This window comes from Giraffa tippelskirchi, chromosome 13 (genome assembly GCF_054371585.1).
Source record: "Giraffa tippelskirchi isolate mGirTip1 chromosome 13, T2T-mGirTip1v1.2.pri, whole genome shotgun sequence".
In the NCBI taxonomy this organism is placed as follows: domain Eukaryota; kingdom Metazoa; phylum Chordata; class Mammalia; order Artiodactyla; family Giraffidae; genus Giraffa; species Giraffa tippelskirchi.
The window spans coordinates 20,042,222-20,062,106 of NC_137287.1; the positions used below are offsets into that span (position 1 = coordinate 20,042,222).

At 42.3% G+C, this 19,885-nt stretch overlaps 1 protein-coding gene across 1 annotated transcript in view; it reads right to left on the bottom strand.

Annotated features, from left to right (window-relative positions):
• The window catches only part of CACNG3 (calcium voltage-gated channel auxiliary subunit gamma 3), a 99,608-nt gene extending 81,069 nt beyond the window's left edge, over positions 1 to 18,539 (bottom strand). Inside the window, exon 1 of the mRNA XM_081554485.1 lies at positions 18,329 to 18,539. Coding sequence (XP_081410611.1) covers positions 18,329 to 18,539 — 211 coding nt within the window. The remainder of the gene's footprint in view (positions 1 to 18,328) is intronic.
• Positions 18,540 to 19,885: the final 1,346 nt, after the last annotated feature.

The following is a 19,885-nucleotide window of genomic DNA, read 5'->3' on the forward strand; positions in this document are numbered from 1 at the left end:
AAAACAACATGCACAAAGGAACAGCCATTTCTGAAGGCGTCCCCAAGCCTCCCTCTGATTTCCCATTTCTCTCTGTTTCCCAGTGCTCAGCACTGGGACTGGGTACAAGAAATATTTGTTCAGTGACTGTCCCAGTAGTCCCTTCCATTCCTGAATTTTTTCATCTTCACACATAGTCTCTTTTAATTTGAGGTAGAAGACAGACAATTTATCAACTTAAATCCTTATCCACAAAATCCTGAGGACTCACAGCTCAGTTTTCCTGCCCTCTGCTTTGTCTCACATGTAAGGAATCACACCACAAATCCCAAGCTTTCACTTCTTTGTGAGGACATGGCTAAGCTTTGTCAGTGTTTGTGAACAAAGACATAAGATACGGTGAATCCTTCAGGCCCTGTCAAACTTGATACCAGCAGGGTTGCATTTTAATCAAAGACACCTCTTTCAGCGCCTGCTGAACTCTCACATTGCCTCTGACATCCCAGTGATGGGGGAACAATGGCTGAACTTAGCTGCAACTAAAGAGGACTCAAAAACAGAGAGACCAGAATGTGCCAAGGGACCATGTTTTAGGTCCCAGTGGAAAAGAAAAGACAGAACTAGAAGGAAAGCTTCTGACAAAAGTGTGAACATGGCTTCTTTAGTTTCTCTCCTCGACTACTTGAAGTTTGTCAACAAGAGTAAAAATTTATCTATAAAGAGATTATCTTATGTTTTGGTCTCAGGACTCCTTTTACACTCGTGCACATTATTGAGATATTTCTGTGCATTAAATCTAACAGTATTTCCTGTATTCGAAAATAAAACTCAGAAAAATTCATATTCATTTGAAAACAATGATAGACCCAATTGCATGCTAACATAAATAACATATTTATATGAAAATAGCTCTATTTTCTAAAACAAAAAACGTGAGAAGAGTGGCATTTGGTTTTACATTTTTGCAAATCTCTTTGTTGTCTGGCTTGATAAAAAAAGAGGTAGGTTCTCATATATACTTCTGCGTTAGATCTGTTGTCAAATGTTTTGTTGAAATATATGAAGAAAACCTAGCCTCATACAAATATGTGGTCCACAAAGATCAATGAATTTGAATAGCCTTTGAAGATGATCATGGATATCTCCTTTGATAGTACACCAAAACTCATCAAGCAGTTTTTTTAACGGCCAGTTGCAATGTGGAGTACATTATGCTCGAGTACATTAAGATCCATGGCTCTTTCTAATCCTGCATTTTGAATGAATCATTTATCCAGAGATCATTTTTAACATCATGCATTGGTCATTCGGGAAATATCAGCTCACTGAGTTACACAAACCTTCCAAATTTGGCACGTTTCATTACAAATAGAAAAAAAAAATTGCATTCACTTATGGGGGCAGATAGAAACAAAATTGTAATTTTACTTGCAACCTTGAATTTTTTTCCTTGGCAATAAATACTGTCAGTTGCTTTCCTTGAAGCGACAGGCTCACTTAGCTCATTTTCGAGAAAATGTCTGCCAAATACCCAAGTCTGAATAACTGTGATTTGCCTGTCAGTCATCCTTTCAAGTAAATAGGGTGTTTCATGGGGGGAAAAGCAGCTAGTTCAGCTCGCAACTCAGTGGCACAAGTGCCTTTGCTGGAGACCAGCAGTGGCCTTTGATTTATGGTGGAAGTACTTTACCTGTCCTTCCTCTTTTGTTACATACAAAGTGAAACTAGCACTTTCTTTCACTGTGAGTGGTGGTGGTGGTGAACACAATGACGCCTAGAACCACTTGGTGCCATTGCCATCATTCCAGACTCCAAGAGTGTTATCCACCTTTGTTTTTGCATCATCTGTGCAAATGTCAACACAGTGAAAAAGGCAAATCAAATTTTATTATCACTATGAAATAGTTTTGACTTTGCATATCCCATGAAATGATGCTGGGAGGCTCCGTAGTTAACAAAACACATTTTGAGAACTCTTGACAGCAGCCTTAAGGATATCAGTTTTCAGATTTAAAAGACCCGGAGTTGAATCCCAATTCTATGACCACTCACTTGTTTGTGAGAATCTGAACAGTTACTTCTCTGAGTACGTTTTGTTCATTGGCATGTGTGTGCTAAGTTGCTTCAGTCATGCCCAACTCTTGCAATGCCACAGACTGTAGTCTGCCAGGCTCCTCTGTCCACGGGATTCTCCAGGCAAGAATAGTGGAGTGGGTTGCCATTCCCTTCTCCAGGGGATCTTCCCAACCCAGGAATGGAACCTGGGTCTCCTGCATTTCAGGCAGCTTCTTTGCCATCTGAACCACCTGGGAAGCCCATTTGCTCATTGGTAAAGTGGGTATAAATACCCCATAGTGCTCTTGAGAGGACTAAGGGAGATAATGCATACGAGTACTCAGTATGCCCTTGCTACTGTTATTTATTAAGTGCTAACAGTTCCTCACTGTGGCTCAGCTGGGGGATATTCTAGAATACTTGTTCCCTGTCATTTTGACCACCTACATAAACCGGTATGAAAGGAATCAGGTCCAAGATGTATCACCAAAAATCATGAATTTTGTTTCTTGATAGGCTCTGCATCACCTATGTCATTGGCTTTGCCTCAGGGAAGCAAAGACTGAAAATTCTTGGGGACTAACCAGACAGAGGTAACTATAGCCTGGGTGAGTCCTTGCTGTTGGCAGGACAATGCCGATGGGCAGATTTTGTCTGATCTGTTTATCACAGGGGGGTGGTAACAACCAACAGCAAGTTAGTACTTCCGTGTGCCAGGCACTGCTCTAAGTACTGTACGAGGACTAATTCAGTAAATCCCCGAAACGACCTTATGAGTAATAATAACTGCTTTATAGATGAGGAAACTGAGACCCAGAGAGATTAGTTAACACATCCAAAGTTATACAGCTGTATGTGGTTGACCTCGGATTTGAACCCAACAAGTCTGACTGTAGGAGCTGAGTTCTTAACCACTACCCTGTACTGAAGAAACAGGAAAAAAAAGAAGGAGGAGTGATTTTTCCAAAACGTTCCTTTCCCTGCCACAGGGCTTCTGTTTAAAAAGCCTAATTTTGCTCTTAAATGACCTGTTAGAAAACTCTTTGAGTCAATCAGAAACTCCAGGAAAAATGAAAACTGTACCAAATAATACATGGCATGATTTTGACCAACTAGTTGAGCGTTCGAAAGGAGACTCCAGAAGGACATTTATCTTTGAATGACTCAGAGACTTCAATGACATTGAAACCATAAAGAAAAACATGTAATCCTAGAAAACAACTTCGCTTTGTATCAAACATTGTCTACACAATCATAATAATGTTCATTTGGTTTTCAAACTCCAGAATCAATCTATAGCCCCAGCATGGAAGACATTAGCATATTTATAGAACAGAATGCAAATGGAGTGAATCTTGACCATGAAAAAGTCCAAATACAACTGACAGACATGGGTGGGTAGGAAGGAGGGTATATGTACATCCTCATTCTGCAAAGTGGGAAGCAAAGATGCTCTCCCCAAGGTGGCTGGAAAAAGAAATGAAGATTAATGTTATTTTTAGAAATTAGAAAGATAATCAATACAGAGGGTAGAGTGAGTTAGCTAAATCCTTGCTTATCATGGCAGGAAGTCAATAGATTATAAATCAAAAGATGTTTATAATATGTTTATCAAAGAAGAAACATACTATTTAGAGATGTGGATGTAACCACCAGGGGAACTGAATCAGAAATGTTTTTTATTATTTTTTTTTAAAAAGCTTGCTCTAAGGAGTAGTACTTGAAGTGGGGAGGGATGAAGCCCCTTGAAGTACCTGCTTGTCATTAAAAGCCCTTCCGTATGATTTGATTTTTAAAAATAGTGTGCATGATTAAATATCTTAATAAATTGTAAGATACTATTTTAAAGCTTTTGAGTAAATTATGAATAATTTGAACTGGAAGAGAAAAACATATGCTTTCTAATCTCCTTGACTTGGTAGACCAGAAAAAAAGAGAAATAATATTTATTAGAGATTCATCAAACTGAAGTAGCAATAGTTTGGGGGTAAGAGGATGAGATTGCTGTAAGAGCCCAGGGGAAATCTTGCCTTGTCTACTTATTTTAAAAGTTGATATTGAGGATATGTTTTTCTATTACTTTTATATTCAAGGTGTTTTTTTTTTTTTTTCAAGGTGTTTTAATTAGGAATATACAATAGGAAAAAATATGCTACTCAAAAGAACGTGACAAAAATCAAATATCCAGGATTATTTGTTTTTTAAAAAGTTCGAAAAATTTAGAAAAAGAGACAGATGTATCATCAATTAGTCTCCATGGACCTTTAGGTAGACTGTTTTTCTCTTCTCTTTTCCCTCTGCGGAAGGATAAAAAGCCACGGGCTCCGAATTCATTTCTACTCCAGCCCCCAGCACCTGGCAGAGGTCAGTTCTCCTCTGTGTACCCTCCACAAGTTTTTTCGTGCATTTGACAAATGTGTTTTGAACACGTATTGTAGGCCAGGCACCCTGGGGACACACAAGCCCTAAGAGAACATTGCTGTGACAGTGATTAGTCCCCCTACCTAACCCAGGATCCCCTGGTCTATGTCCCGGGAGCATCCTGAACTGTTCATCTAGGTGCACTCAGCATCTTTCCTACACAATTGCGAGCTTACTGAAGATGGGAACTTGTCTATTTTCTGCTGGATCCTGGGCACCCAGAACAGTGTCTGGCACATAGTAGGTGCTAAATAAGCCTTCATAGAGCAGGAGGCAGACTGGAGGTTCCCTCAAATGCAAACCACTTACTTCGAAGTGTCTTATTGTCTCTTTTTGTCTTATTGTCTCTCCAGGCTGAGAAGAGGGACCAGAGCACAGGAGAAGATGCCAGCCTGACAGGGATAATCTGTGAGTCAGGAAGGGGTTACCCAACAGGAATGATGACTCCAAGAGCGTTGTAAGATCCGGAAAGCATTAGAAACTTCTGCTTCATTGTCATTTCATTTAAACCCCATTTCCTCACAGTGAGAAAACAGTGAGGGACCGTGGCTTGTTTTCAGGAGAAGGAAGAGGAGGCTGAAGAGATGCTATTCCATTGTGCCCAGTCTTAGAGAAGCATGAGGACCAGGTGGGGAGGAAGTTTTAAAGGTTAGAGCTGAAGTTCTTGCCTGGTGGAAGCAAGGAAGGTCACAGTTCAAAGTTCTCCTATCAAGCAGCAAATAATGCAGGTAAGGAGAAGACTCAGACATGACAAATCCAAGAATATGTCATTCCTGGGATTCAACTCTTCCAGGGACTTCCCTGGTGGTCCAGTGGTTAAGAATCTGCTTGTAAGGCAGGGGATGTGGGTTTGATCCCTGGTCAGGGAACTAAGATTCCACATGCCTCGAAGCAACTAAGCCTGCCCACTGTAACTACTGAGCCCAAGCACCACAACCAGAGAATCCGTGTGCTGTAACGGAAGATCCTGTGTGCCACAACTAAGACCCAACACAGCCAAAGAAGTAAATTAATTAAAAACTCTTCCAAAGGCTTCCAGTTCACTCCAAGTCCAAGTTCTTACAGCTTCCTTCCGACCTCCAACTCCCTCACCTGTTCTCTCTTCCTCGTCACTCATCCTGTTCAGTCACACTGACTTCCTTGCTCCTTAAATCCCAAGGCACACTTCCCCCTCAGGGCCTTTGTACCTGCTGTTCCTTCTGCCCGGCAGGAATGTTCTTCCCACCTGACTTGGTTCCTTACCTCTTTCAGATTTGGGGCTAAATGTCACCTTCTCAGGGAAGCTGACCTTGACCATGCTGTTTACAATTTCACCCTCCCCTCTCACCCCGTTCTTCTGCCTGCTTGAAGAGAGTTTGGAGAAAGTCCACGGTCTTGGGCTAAGACTCTCCATTTCCTATGCTCAGCCCCAGGGACTCCAACTGGAAAATCATCTTTGGGGGTGGCCCGGAATGAATTTTCCTTGGTTCAGACCTTATTATCTCTTAGAACCCAACCCCTGCCATTTCCCCATTGCTCAGAGCTAAGCCATCACTCACCACAGAGTGAAAAAGCAGAAAAGAGCAATTATGATGCTGTGCAGCAGGCCTTTGACTCAGATTAACATCATTGCCTGTTGATTTGATCTTTTTCTTTTTCTCTAAACACTTAAGGCATTTTGATTGCAAGCCAGATTCATCTTTGGTGAGAAGCAATATTTTGAAAAGCTGGGACTTTCTTGGTAGTACATATTTTAAGACATTTTAAGCTGATAAACAGCTACTTGGTTCTGCCGTCCTGTGATTTGCAAAGGGTCAGAATGATTTGTTGTAAATATGCATCTGTATTAATGGCTCAAAGCCAAAATCAATTTCCACAGGTGACAGTAGAATTTTGTAATAGATGAGGTGATGGAAGACACTTCAGCTGTTACCCATGAGGTTCTGAGTCACTTTAATTTAACAGGTAGGTATTATTGTATTCCAAGGCAGCTATGCATGATGCTGAATAGCATATGCTGCGAAATACAGAGCGGTGGAAATTCCATTTCCTAAATATGCAGGTAACCAAATATATACAGAATCTGAAGCACAAGGAATAGAAACAGTGCCTGCCGGATCTGTACACAATATGTCTCACACAACATGTATTTTGTTTTTTCCTTCCCCAAGTTTGCACCCAGGATATGGAGGGAAAATTTAAATGATACGGTTAAAATATTATGGATCATCTTTGAGGAAAAAAAAATGGAAAATGAGCTATGGACAAACAATATTGAGAGCTTCAAGTCAGACTTGCTCAAAATACAGACTGCTGAATTGCCATTCATTGTGGCAGGGATTATAGGATATATTATTTTAAAAGTAGTTTGTAAGCACTTAATGGCAGAACAACGATTGTCAGGGATTAGCACGGATTCACTCAGAGAAACTCAAGGTAATGAAATTACTCACAAGCAATAAATTCAATGTATATTTATTAAGCATCAACTGTGTGCCAGGCTCTTGTTCTAGGCAGTGGTTCAGGGAAATGTGGTGGATGAAGAGTGTCCGGGAGACTTCCCTACTGGCCCAGTGGTTAAGAATCTGCCTTGCAATGCAGGGTATGCAGGTTCGATCCCTGGTTGGAGAACTGAGAACCCATATACCATGGGGCAACTAAACCCACACGTTGCAACTACTGAGCCTGTGTGCCACCACTACGTCCCACAACACAGATCTTGTATGCTGCAACTAAGACCTGATGAAGCCAAAAATAAATTAGCAAATATTTTAAGAGGAGTATTTGGAGAGCATAACATATGTGATAACATATGTGGTAACATATGTGATAGACAGCATATGTGATAGTATTTCTTACAACATGAAAATTAAAAGATGGATCAATGGTGTTAAGTCTTGCTGCCCCAAGCTCACCTCAGCAGCCCATTGTGAGCCTACTCAAGCCCCGGGTCACTAAGAACTAGAGTTGGTGGTACAATAGTCTTTGGCATGTCTGGTGTGACTCAGGTGCTCTTCAGAGATGTTTTTGGCCTTGGGTGCTGTGTGAGAATCAGGCTGCAGACCCTAAGTATCAGAGTTACCCAAGTCAGACACCTTGACTCCTCCTGCCTGACACAGAATGTAAAGCTCAAAGAAGTCAAATAAATGATGTGCCAAAGTCTAGTCCTCAGGACATGGGACACCCAAGAATCTAATGGCACTCTTAAGTTTGCAAACACCACAAATTCAATGTAGATGATGCAAGAATCTCCAATAGTTTGCTCATCTGCCTCTAGTCAGACTCTGGAAAAGAAACATTGCTTTCTTCCAAATGCTTGGTGTCGCCTTTTAATTTTTTTTCAATATACCTTTGATTCAGAGGTGGTGTTTCTTCAGAACCTACTGCTACAATATCTCAGTCTCACTAACTCTACTGTATCTTTCCCTTGACCTTGCTTCTGGTTTTGTAATAAAAATTGGCAAAGGTTGGGTTAATTATTTTTCACCACAGTTCCATTTGTTGAATGGTTCAGAGCCAACGACTAACATCAAACTCTCCTGGATACAGGAGTGGGAAGGTTAGAGCAGCCCAGCCCACTAGGCCTGGAATCTTAAATTAAGGCAGTGCAGTGTGGAGATTAGGGTGAATTTCTGGTTCAAGTCCCAGCCCTGCCACCACCTAGCCGGTGATCTTCAATTCTCCAAGCCTCAGTGTCATTACTGGTGGGAGAGGCCTGCTGGTTGTCCACAGGGCTATTATGAGAATCAGTTCCTTCTGTTTATACTAAGTGCTTAGCTAAGCAGGTCAGTTCAGTTGCTCAGTCACATCTGACTCTTTGAGACCCCATGGACTGCAGCACGCCAGGCTTCCCTGTCCATCACCAACTCCCAGAGCTTACTCAAACTCATGTCCATTGAGTCGATGATGCCATCCCACCATCTCATCCTCTGTCAAGCAGGCCAAGCAGGTAGAGTACAGTAATGAAAGGCAACACAGGGTGGGACTGTAATTCCAGCTCCGCCTCTTATTAACCACGTCCCTTCTGGGTCCGCATCCCTTCATTTGCAAAACGGGGAGAATAGTAATGGCTACCTTCTGAAGAAGGCATAGGGATTACATAATGTTTGTCAAGTGCTCACTTACAACAGTGCTTGGCATAAAGCATGTGTCTGTTAAATAAATAAATAAATGCTCAGGAGTTAGCCCCTAAATGAATGCTCAATCTGCTCCAGTAATCGTAGCCTCGTGCACAGAAGGCACTCATTAAGTGTTAGCTAATTATTATTTTATTATTATTTTACTACTTCCTTGGCACTTCTTTCTGGGGTTCTCATGACTCAGTCTCTCCTTCAGCAACTTCCTTAGAAGCATCCTCCAGGGTCCACATTGACATCTCACCTGCTTACCAATCCCAGAAGGAAGGGCAGACCTACCCTGGAAGCAGGCCCCTTTGTGGGACCCACAAACTCAGGAAGTAGCTCACTGATGTTGATTCTCTGCCTTGCTAGGAGCTATCTAAGCCAGATAGCTTCTAGTACCAGACGTTTCTGTTCATTTGCATCATTTTGGAGCAAGCCTTAGTAGACTTCAAAATGGTATTTAAATCCTGAATTCTTTCTCCTCTTCAATTCTGTTTTTTTCTGGTTGTTGTTGTTGTTTTTAAATTTTCACAGGTTCCTCTGATCCATGGGGCTTCCCTGATGGCTCAGATGGTAAATAATCTGCCTGCAATGCAGGAGACCTGGGTTCGATCCCTGGATTGGGAAGATCCCCTAGAGAAGGGAATGGCTACCCACTCCAGTATTCTTGCCTGGAGAATCCCATAGACAGAGGAGCCTGATGGGCTATAGTTCGTGGGATCAGAAGGAGTCAGACAACTGAGCAACTAACACTTTCACTTTTTTTTTCTGATTCTTGCCCCATAGTATTCATGTTACTTAGAGGGTTTCTGTCAATTTCCCTCTTTGTAGTCAACTGGGGTTTCTCTGCCATTTCTTGTGTACTATCGTGTCTTCAATTACCATCTATGCCTGGATGATCCTAAGTATCAACCCAGGTTTCTTCTCTGCCCTAAACTCTGTATTAGTGATTCTTAACACTTTGGGAGAATGAAACTATTTCTAAAAAAGTGCCCATTCATATAATATTTTTCATGGAGTTTCATAATCACATGAACCTTATTCTTGAAGCTATATGGATGAGTAGCTCTGTCTAGATTCTCAACACCAGCTACCTCTTGTGGACCTAATTTCTTCACCTTCACTCACCCAGTAACCATGTCTGATTGAGTCTACTTCAGTCTGCCTCTAGGATCTTTTTTTTTTTTTTCATAGCCACCAGAACACCGGTTACCAAAGCTTTCTTCTCTTGCCAGCTCCAACAGATATTTTTCCCTACATACCTTGGCAGGGGCTGTCTTCCTTAGATACCATTAGAGAGGGGAAGATCTCACTGACTTTCTTTCAAACTTTTCATGACTCAGTAAGAGGACAAGGAACTGCCTGGGCAAAGAACTAAATGAGAGTTCTTCAGGAAAGAAAAGAGGACACAACAGGATGCCTGATCAGATGAACAGTCTATGATAAAGGCAACATAGTGCCAGAAAAAAAGAAAGAAATTCAACACTCTTGGGAATACAAAGGGTACTTCTAGAAATAAAAGGTTATTGTAGATTCCTACATATCTCTGCAGTGAGGTGTAAGCAGGGATTGGTAAACTACTTTTTCTTAAGGGGCCAGAAAGTAAATATTTTAGGTTCTGCAGGCCAAGCAGCAAAATTGAGGATACTATATAGGTATTAACATAACAGTAGAGAAAACAAATTTCCATAATTTTAAAATATACAACACTAAGAGTTATATACCTGCTGAAATTTGAATTTCTTATCATTTTTATGTGTGGTGAAATATTTGGGGATATTGTTTAATTTTTTCTACCATTTGAAAATGTACAAAAGAGTCTTAGCTTTTGAATTGCACAAAAATAAACCATGGGCCAAATCTAACCCACTGGCTATAGTTTGTCAACTCCTGAAATATAATTATGTATCATAGTACATACATCATTGAGTTTTCAACTTTTAGAATTTTAGAGACAAAGCGTGATGTTTCCTATTTATTGATAAGTCTCAACTAAGTGGCATATAAAGAGGCAACTGTTTTATTTTGGCTTTCAACTGTGTTATGTCCAATCCCTCATTTTCTTAGTGATATTTTGGGCAGATTTCATAACTTTCCAGCCACTGTTGGTTGTTAAAACTTGCAACAGCATACCTGGTTGCAAGCTATTTCCCTACTCTTCCCTCTTTCATTTGGGAGTAAATTCAGTATGCTGTGGCCAAGAACAGGAACGAAAAAAGGCCAAAATGCCACTTCATTTAGTGGGTGGGTTTGCAAAGCATTATTGTTCATTGCTACTGTTCCTCCAGCTGACACTGATGGTCAGGTTCTCCGCACACAGGAGTCGACACATTGACTTACCATTAGAAGCACGTGCATTGGTTACTGGAGGCCCTGTGGACCTTCCACTGCAGCTCCCTTTCCTCATGTGAGATACCTGAGTCTGGTCAGTCTTTGCCATCCCACCTTGGCTCTCATCACTGGCAACTCATGGCCCTATGCTGCTGGACCTGCAGTTGCCCCATACAGAACGCTTATGCTTTTAAAGTCCTCCTCCCTTTGCATAGACTCAGTTCTGGATCAAAACAGGTGTGGTTTGGGGAGTGGTGCATGGACTGACTCTTAACCCCTGCTTGACCCCTTGGCCAGGCAGCCCTGTGCAGGGCAAGACTGCAGGGCAATCTTCCTGAATATCATGTAGCCCTGTCTAGGGTCTACTTGCCTAACCGGCTATTCTCTTGGATGGGATATGGACATGGCATAAGCTCTCAGGTATCCACCATAGATCCTCAACTCATAAGACCTCTCCCTTCCGAACAGGCTGCCCCACTGCCATCCTCTCTCTCAGCCCTGCTCTTGCCTTCTGACTTCCTTGCTAAAATGTGCACATGAACAGATGAGCAGTTGTGCTGCCTCAGCTAGTACCCAATCCAGGAATGAGATGCCAGCTGCCCTCAGTCTTTATGAATGATTCTTCTTGGAAAGCCACAGGCAACTCGTTGGGGAACTAAAAGTATTGAAGGAAAGGTAGTGGTATAAGGAAGCAAAATCATTTGTCTTAGAAAATGCATCTTGTCTAAAACCCATGAATCAAGGACTACTAATCAAAATATTATTTAGAGGTATGAAGGAACCATAAGACATAGATTAAGAACTAAGAAAGAAACAGATGGACGTGCTTGCTACTTTTGCTTCCTTGTTGTACAGGGAAAGAAACTCATGCTCAGAGGTTTAGCAATCTCTGAAGTCTTATAGCCAGAAAATGGCAGGATTCAGGTAAGAAACCAGGTCTACCTGACCCTAAAGCCCCTGCTATTATCTAATATCCTTTGGGATCTTGCATAAATTATTAAAGGCCCATTTGCTTCTATATTGAAAAGTGGGCCCTTGGTAAGGTCATAGAATGAGGGGGAAAAAACAATCTTGGAGTTTTGTAGGCTTCTTTTTAACCTCAGAAACATTGGTTTTATTGGAAATACTTTCAAATGTTGAAGTAGAATGTTCAATTGTTAAAAAACATAATTCTCCTAAAATACACAGTGAGCTTATGTCAAATTTTATTTAATTCATCAGTGAAGGGAACCAGCTGCATGACAAAGCTGGCGCAAAGGAAGATGTTATATTTTTTTTAGATGAAAAAAACTGAAATAATATTGTTAAGTTATATATAAAACTGATTAATGTCCTAGGGCATGCGCAAATTGTCCACAACATTTGGAGTTATCTCCTCTAATGAACAGAAACTATTTGTACCTCCACTGAATGAAAAGATAACTGTTCATCTTCCCAAGTTTTCTACAAGTAAACATCTAACTATACAGCTAGACCTAAATCTATAATAAAAGCTAGGTCAAACAAAGGTACATTTCCAGAGAATTAGATGACCACTTAAGTAAGCTTGTCAGACACTGCTCTATGACATTAAACATTAAAAGGCCACACCCATCTTTTTGCCTGATTTCTTGCTGTTGTTTATTTCCTCCATATGTGCTGGTAACTCACACTGATCATCCACGCTACCAGCCTACATTGATCACCCAACCTTGGATTGCAGGTCACTTGCCTTTATTTCAATCCAGAGATAACATCTCAAATGATGAAATGATGAAGCAAAAAGTATTCCTGGGCTATCTGCTTTCTAAGATGGGTAGAATGCCGAAATCAGAAGGTAGAAATCTGGATTTGAGGTAGAAAAAAGAGCAATTCTTCCCATCGAGAATGGCACAGCTAAGAGTAAGATTCAAAAATATTTAACCACCAGTGGGACATAAGATGAGCCAATTAGAATTGATGTTTCCATAGGGCTGGAACACGATCATGATACCTTTAACTTGGTGGGTCTAAAGGATGTTTGAGAGGTTCCAGGAAGGGCTAGTGGTGGGGCTTTGGTGAGGACTGGTTTTACTGGGGATACTTTCACATGTTGGAATATAATGTTCAAATTGTCAAAAACATAATTCTCTTAAAATACACAGTGAGCTCATGTCAAATTTTATTTAATTCATCAGTAAAGGGAACCAACAGATACTATTTATCCACAGATAAGGAAGTATTTCCACATGTTAACGTCTAGGATGGCTATATAAACATCTGGCTGAATGTTAGTCATGCTCACACCTCGGCCTCTGCCACTTCCCCAAATCCTAACCTGCCCCCAAACACAGTCATGGTCAGTCTCTCCCATCCTGCCTTAAGACTCCATCCCATTTCTCTCTTTTATCTGCCTCTTGGATTCTAAGATCAAGGAAGAAAAGTGGAGAGAGAGGAACAAGGAAGGTCAGGAGTAGGAAAGAGAGTTCTGATGCATTCTGCACCCACATTTAAGGGAAGGTTCAGCATTAATCTAGGACAGAGGAGCAGAAGTGACTACTTGATACTGTTTCTAAGCTCTGCGGATGTAGTAGTGCCTCCAGTAGACAAGAATCTCCATCCTTATGGAGTTTATATTCTACTGGGGGGCAGATAGGATATGTGAAAACTGTAAATTAATATAGGTTAAAGCACCTAGAATGGGCTTGGTACATAGGAAATATTCATGTCTTTCTCCCATCCTTGTCCTCAACCACGTCTTTGAAGCTTCCCCAAAGGCTACTGAACACATAAATAAAGCTGGAACCCCATCTGGCTGAAAAAGTCAACCATCTGGAGATTTGGAAATATGGGGGAACTTCTAATGACTGGCTAATTTTTTTCCCAGTTTTTCAGCCAGATGTTTGGTATCATCCAGGCCCATCTGTAGCAGAAACATCAGTTTCTTGAAACTCTTTCGTAATTTTAAGTTCCCTACCCTAAAGTCCGCAGAGGGTTTTTTTCTTAGTAGCAACTTTTTAACGAGCTGAAAAAGTGATAATTCACTTACTGAAGGACAACTTCATTAAGGAAAATATCAGAAATTAGGATTTAAAGGGCATTTTAGATCAGCTTCAAGGCTCAAAAGGCAGCCCATAGGTCAAATTCAGCCATAAAGTGAGTTTGGTTTGGCTGGCACTGTGTATTTAAAAAGTTAAGCCAGTTGCCCACATTTTAAAAGTCAGAAGATTCAACATTCGGCTTTTTAAAATTTGGAATATTGGGCCAAGTTTGGTATTCATTTCCCCAGAGTAAAAATCAACTCAAGCCACATAACAATTGTTTCTAGTTTGCCACAGTCCCCACCACTCTCTGTTGGCCCCACACTGAAACCAAGTTTCAGTTGCTGTATATCTTCTCATGGGCTTCCCATGTGGTGCTAGTGGTAAAGACCCTGACTCCCAATGCAGGAGACATAAGAGACACGGGTTCGATCCCTGGGTCGGGAAGATCCCCTGGAGAAGGAAATGGCAACCTACTCCAGTATTCTTGCCTGGAGAATCCCATGGACATCTCATATGCACTGCTACTCCTCTTCTCACAACAATATGACTGAGCTAAGAGGACTGTGAAATACTTGCTTCACACTTTACATTACTTGCCTAGTCCACGGGGATGTTTGGATTTGTTTCTTCCTAATCTTTCCTGAAACTCTCTCTTTAGAACTGGGTAAACTAAGGTCCAAAGGAGGAAATAACATACACAATTCACATATACAACTGCTGTGTGTGCTAACATACACAATTGCTAGAGATAGGAATGTGATTAGCACCCGGCAGCATCCTTCCTACTAGGCCAGTGGTCTTTCTGTTATCTAAACACATCCCTTTGATTATATCTACAGCTTCAAGAGGTTTCTTAATGAGAGAATCACATATTGAACATGTTCTCATTCAAATTCACATGCCACCATTGAAAGCACACAGCAGGTTGGGGCACTGCCTTGTGAATGCCTAGCGTGCTTTCCAGCTAATGAGTCAGGCATTTGTTCTGGCTTCTCAGTGTGGGTGTCTCTACATAGGTCGATTGGTTTTTCATTCAAACAGTGTCCTTTACTGCCTCTGAATTTTTGCCTGTCTGGTGGCTCCTACGACCCTGCAGACGCTGCACAGGCATGGTGGGATCTGGGGCTTCTGAATGGAAAAACCCATGTGTTTGGGCACTCTCACAAGCTAATATTTGTACCAGTAGCAACCTATACTCTGGAGCATGAACTAAAGTTCTCTAGCAAGTGCTAGGTGGGGCAACATGGCTTACGTGAAGTAGTGTCTGCTGAGTTTAGGTACGAGACCTTGGGCAAGTTCTATAACTTCTCCTGGCCTCAGTTTTCTCATCTGTAAAATGAGGCTAATATTTATAACCACAACACTGACAGACTTTGAAGATGAAAGAGTTAATTTTTCAAGGTTCTTAGCACAATCCTAGCACATAATAAGTGCTAAATATATATGACGTTCTGCTGAGTTACAGAAAGGAAAACTGGAAACATCTCTTCTCTCACTTGAGAGATATGATCCTTCCTAACACACATGGTTATTCCCAGACCCATTGTAAATACTCAATGTGGTTTGGCATTAATATCATATATTGCTTGGAAGACTTTTAAAAAATTAAGATTCCAAGTGACCTACCGCAGACCCATGGAGGCCAAGAACCTAGTTGTGGGGGCCTTATTATCTACTTTTTAAAACTCCTCATGTGATTCTGATGACTAGTTAAATCTGGAAACAATTAATGTAGTTTTATTATACTTGACTATTTTTGGTGGTAGACAACTCATAACCTCTGAAAGCTTCTTATGCCATACTGGAGAGTTACTTATACTGAGGTAAAGCCTGTTTTCCTCCAGCTCCTACTTCTATCCTCTTGAGGCCACATAGAACATTTTGAGTCTCTTTTCCATATGACAGCCCTTCAGATATTTGCAGACAGCTGTCATGTCCCTCTGGAGAGTTCTCTCCTTCTTGTACGAAATAGCCACATTCTCTCATGACTCTTAAAAAAGTATGGATGCCCTCTCCCAACCAGTTATCCTTTGACACTTAAAGGGCCAGAAAAAGGAGGATGCTGAGGCTTTGGAAGACAGGCGATATGGAGCAGGAGATGGCTGTACACCTTCATTCCAGCAGAAGATGGATGCTCTCTACTGCATATGTCTTCCCATGCAGAAAGCAGATGCTCCTGCAAATTCCTTGAACACTTGATATATTCATTTCATGAAGGAAAATCTTAGCTTCAGATTTCAGCCAGGCCTATTTCAGTGTTGATTATATGGGTGAACACATAGCTAAAATTTCATTGTGATTCATTAAAGTTTGTGTAGCTCACTGTATTAATACTTCAAAAATGTAAAAAATAAAATACCTGGGTAACATTGCAAGGAGACTGCAAGAAAATTTTCTCAGAAGAATCCACCTGACCAAGAACATATCTTAGAACAATCCAATTTCTTCTTAATTCAAATCCTCACTTCTCCCACTAAGCCCACAGAATGCCTGGGTGGGGTTCCAATTCCTTGTACAAACTGTGGGTGTAGGACATGATGTTGGAGAAAAGAGAAATCATCAGTTGAGAAATTCTGAGCAAGGATTCAGGAATTTTGGGACCTAATGAGGGAAGCCAAAATTGTCGTTTAATTGTGTATTCCCAGATTTACATCAAAGAGGCAGAAAATTTGGAAATAAATGAAACATGGTCTACCTATATGCCATTTTTAGCTTGGGAGCCACCTCAGATTTTTTTATGTCATCCTTAGAATCACATAGGCACCAAAACATCCACCAAATTACAGCTTTATAAAGATGACTCAATTCCTTATTGTTAGGAAAGAGAATTATGGCATTTCCCTAAGGTAAATGACTTCACCATATCTGACCACAAATAATCACAGATATCAGATTTTTGTCAATGTTTAGGAAAGAATTTTCCATCAGTACACTGGATATAATAAGGCCTTTGGGTAATGCTAATTCATGAACACCTATCCTTAATTAATCATCTACCAGATTAATATGCTCAGGGTTGGATAGGTAAATGTCTTAGCCAAGGTCACATAGATAGTTTGCAGCATTACCAAGGTCTTCAGACAGCAAGTGCAGTAATCCTGTTGCATTTAAAGTCATCCTTTCCTATCTGGGCTTCCCACCAGTTGCAAATTTGCCGTGGAAACAGAATCAACTCTCGTAGTGCTATAGTCAGGAGAGCAGTTGTTCAGAGTGTCAGATCATGGGAGGAAGGCCAGGGAATGATGCAATGTTACACTAGCAAGTGATGTCATAGCATGATTTCCTAAGCAATTTACGTAAATGCAACTTCTCAAGAAGCCCTGACAAATGCCAGCCAGTGGGAATGCAGGCATGGAGAACCAATGGCAGGCAGGGGAGGAAAGCACATAGGAAACACAGATTTCCTTGCTCATCACTATGACAAGCTTCACAGATTCCTCAGAAGCCTGAGAAAAGTCCCTTCTGCCCCTCTAACCAGTTCCTTCCCTCAGGCACACAGTCTCTAAAGAGCTTTGATTTCCTTCTCTATTTTTCGATATACTCCTACTGACATCCAGGCATTGCCCAATGATGCTGAGAGTGACTTCTGGTGTTCTGAAGGCAAGTTTATAATGAGACAGGCTTGACATTCTAAAATTGGTTTGTCCTCTTCATTGTAATTTAGAATGAATCCTCAATTTTTTGAATGAGAAATGATATGCTGTGATTCTTGAGAATCAGTCTTATGCAAATGTCATAGAAATATATATATGTTGGCTTTGCAAATGCTTTAGGAAAGAAGACAGGTGGACACTAAATAACAAGACTTCAGTTTTGTTTTGATCCCAAATGGAGAAATATGTATTAATGTTTTCATAAAATGTGTGTGTGTGTAGAGGTTCATATAGGTTAGTCTGGAACTGATTGGCAATGGAAGTTCATGCAAATATCTAGTTAGACCAAACTCAGAAGAAACTGATAAGACTATGTTGAGAAATCAGGAAATAGCTCAGAGTATGCCAGACTAGGTCATAATCAATCTCTCTCTCTCCCCCTACTGCTTTCCCTTCCTTCTCTTCCTCTCTTGTCACCTCTTCCCCACTGAAATGCAATTTAAGCAGAGCCAGAGACCCCATCTCAAGCCAGAGATCAAAGCAAAGTAGTTCACAATATGCCTGGGGAATCTTAGATTTGAAGACTTTCTCAACTGCAGAAGCTGCCCGGAGATCCACAAAATCTCATCTCATGAAGCTCATACCAAAAACAACCAACAAGATCCAACCCTTTCATCCCACACTGCATTAGTCTTGCTTGGAACAGTCTGGACATCTGCAAATTCTCGGCAATAATTCGAACTATCCTCTTTCCCCATCCCTGCCTCCGTCTCCCCAACGACACACTGGAATAGCAAAAAATCAGAAACTGGACTGTTTGGGGCCGTTGAGAGGAATTAGTAAATACCTTCTAGGCAGCAGGTCCTCCACAGCCCGGAATGGGTCATTACTTCTTCATTCTTCCTGCTGGTTTCATTATCACTTGTAGATTTAGTCCTGCACACACCTCTGGAATATAACCAGTAGTCCGTGCCCACTGCAATGGTCATTAAACTAAAAGCTGCAAAGGCTCCCACAGTAGTGATCAACATCTGGACTCCTCTGTCACACATCCTCATAATTCTTCATGGTACTCTGGACGGCTGGGGGTTGGAGAGGGAGATTCAATGCCAGAGGGGAAAAATCACTCTGTAGCTGGGTAACCTAGGACAGGCTCTTCCAAAAATTCAGGTCTCCTTTTGTCGGCATCCACAGGGACTTTGGGAAAGCTGGGTCTTCCTGTCTGGAGCTCTCTCCAGTTCCCTGGGTCGCCTATGGCCCTCGGAAGGGTGCAGGCTCCAGGGGGTTGGTCCACATCACTGCTGCCTTCTGAGGGTCCCTGGTTCCCTTTCATTCCTCGGGAGCTTGGTAAGGATGAGGGTCCGTGCAGGGCATGGCTCTGGAGCCTGGAGCTGCCAGCTCGGTCTGAGATGCGCCTGGCTCCTCACAGCCCCGGGAGACTCAAGGCAAAGAAATCCAGAGAGGACTATGTGTGTGTGTGTGTGTGTGTGTGCGTGCGTGCGTGTGTGTGCGAGCGCGTGTGCTGGGGGTGAGGGCGGATGGCAAAAAATAGCACTGCTGGGAGGCGAGTCGCTGAGAAGAGTGTTCATTGCTTCCCCAGCCTCCCAGGAAAGCTCACCGCCTGCTCCCGACACCCCCGCTCAAACTGGAGAAAAGACAGTCCTGGGGCGGGGGCCGAGAGGTTTCATCGGAGGGCAAAGGTCCGCGGTGCTGAAGGGACAGCTCCCCGCCTGTTGCCCCGCCCCCGCCTTCCTAACGCCAGGCTTTAGGTCCGTGGTGCTGAAGGGACAGCTCCTCCGCTGCTGCTGCACCCCCGCCTTCCTAACGCCCGGGCGAGAGACCTGGGATACTGAGGGGTGGGTCTTCCTCCCGCCCCTCCCAGGCCAGCCCACCTGCTCTTCTCAACCTAGTCAACCCACGCTCCGCGCAAAGTTTCGGGAGCCCAGGGCAGTCAGCGCCCCGGCTCCTCAGGCGCGCTGCAGCACGACCCGGTTCCCCCGCTCCCCGCTCCCGGAAGGGTTAAGGAAAGGGGAAGGGGAAAGGAGCCTGCAGCGCACTCTGGCGCTCTCTCAGCTCCCACCCGACGCGGCATTTCCCCCACCACCAATGAGCCAGGCAAGTTTGCCTTTTGCTGCGGGCGCCGCTGGAGCCCATTGGGGAAGACCGAGTCTTCTTAAAGGGACCGGAGATTCGGGGCAACCGTTCTATGGCTCACTTGGGCAGGCAAAAAGTGTTGTCACAGGAACATCTGTGTATAGTCTGTCTCAATTTGGTTCTCTAGAAAACAAACCAATATGTCTACCCTCCTTTCTCTGGAGCTTTGGTTTACAACGGAGACAACGTGCTCAGATCAGACCCGGAACTGTTCATATACATATAATCATGTATTCCTAAAAGACAGAAA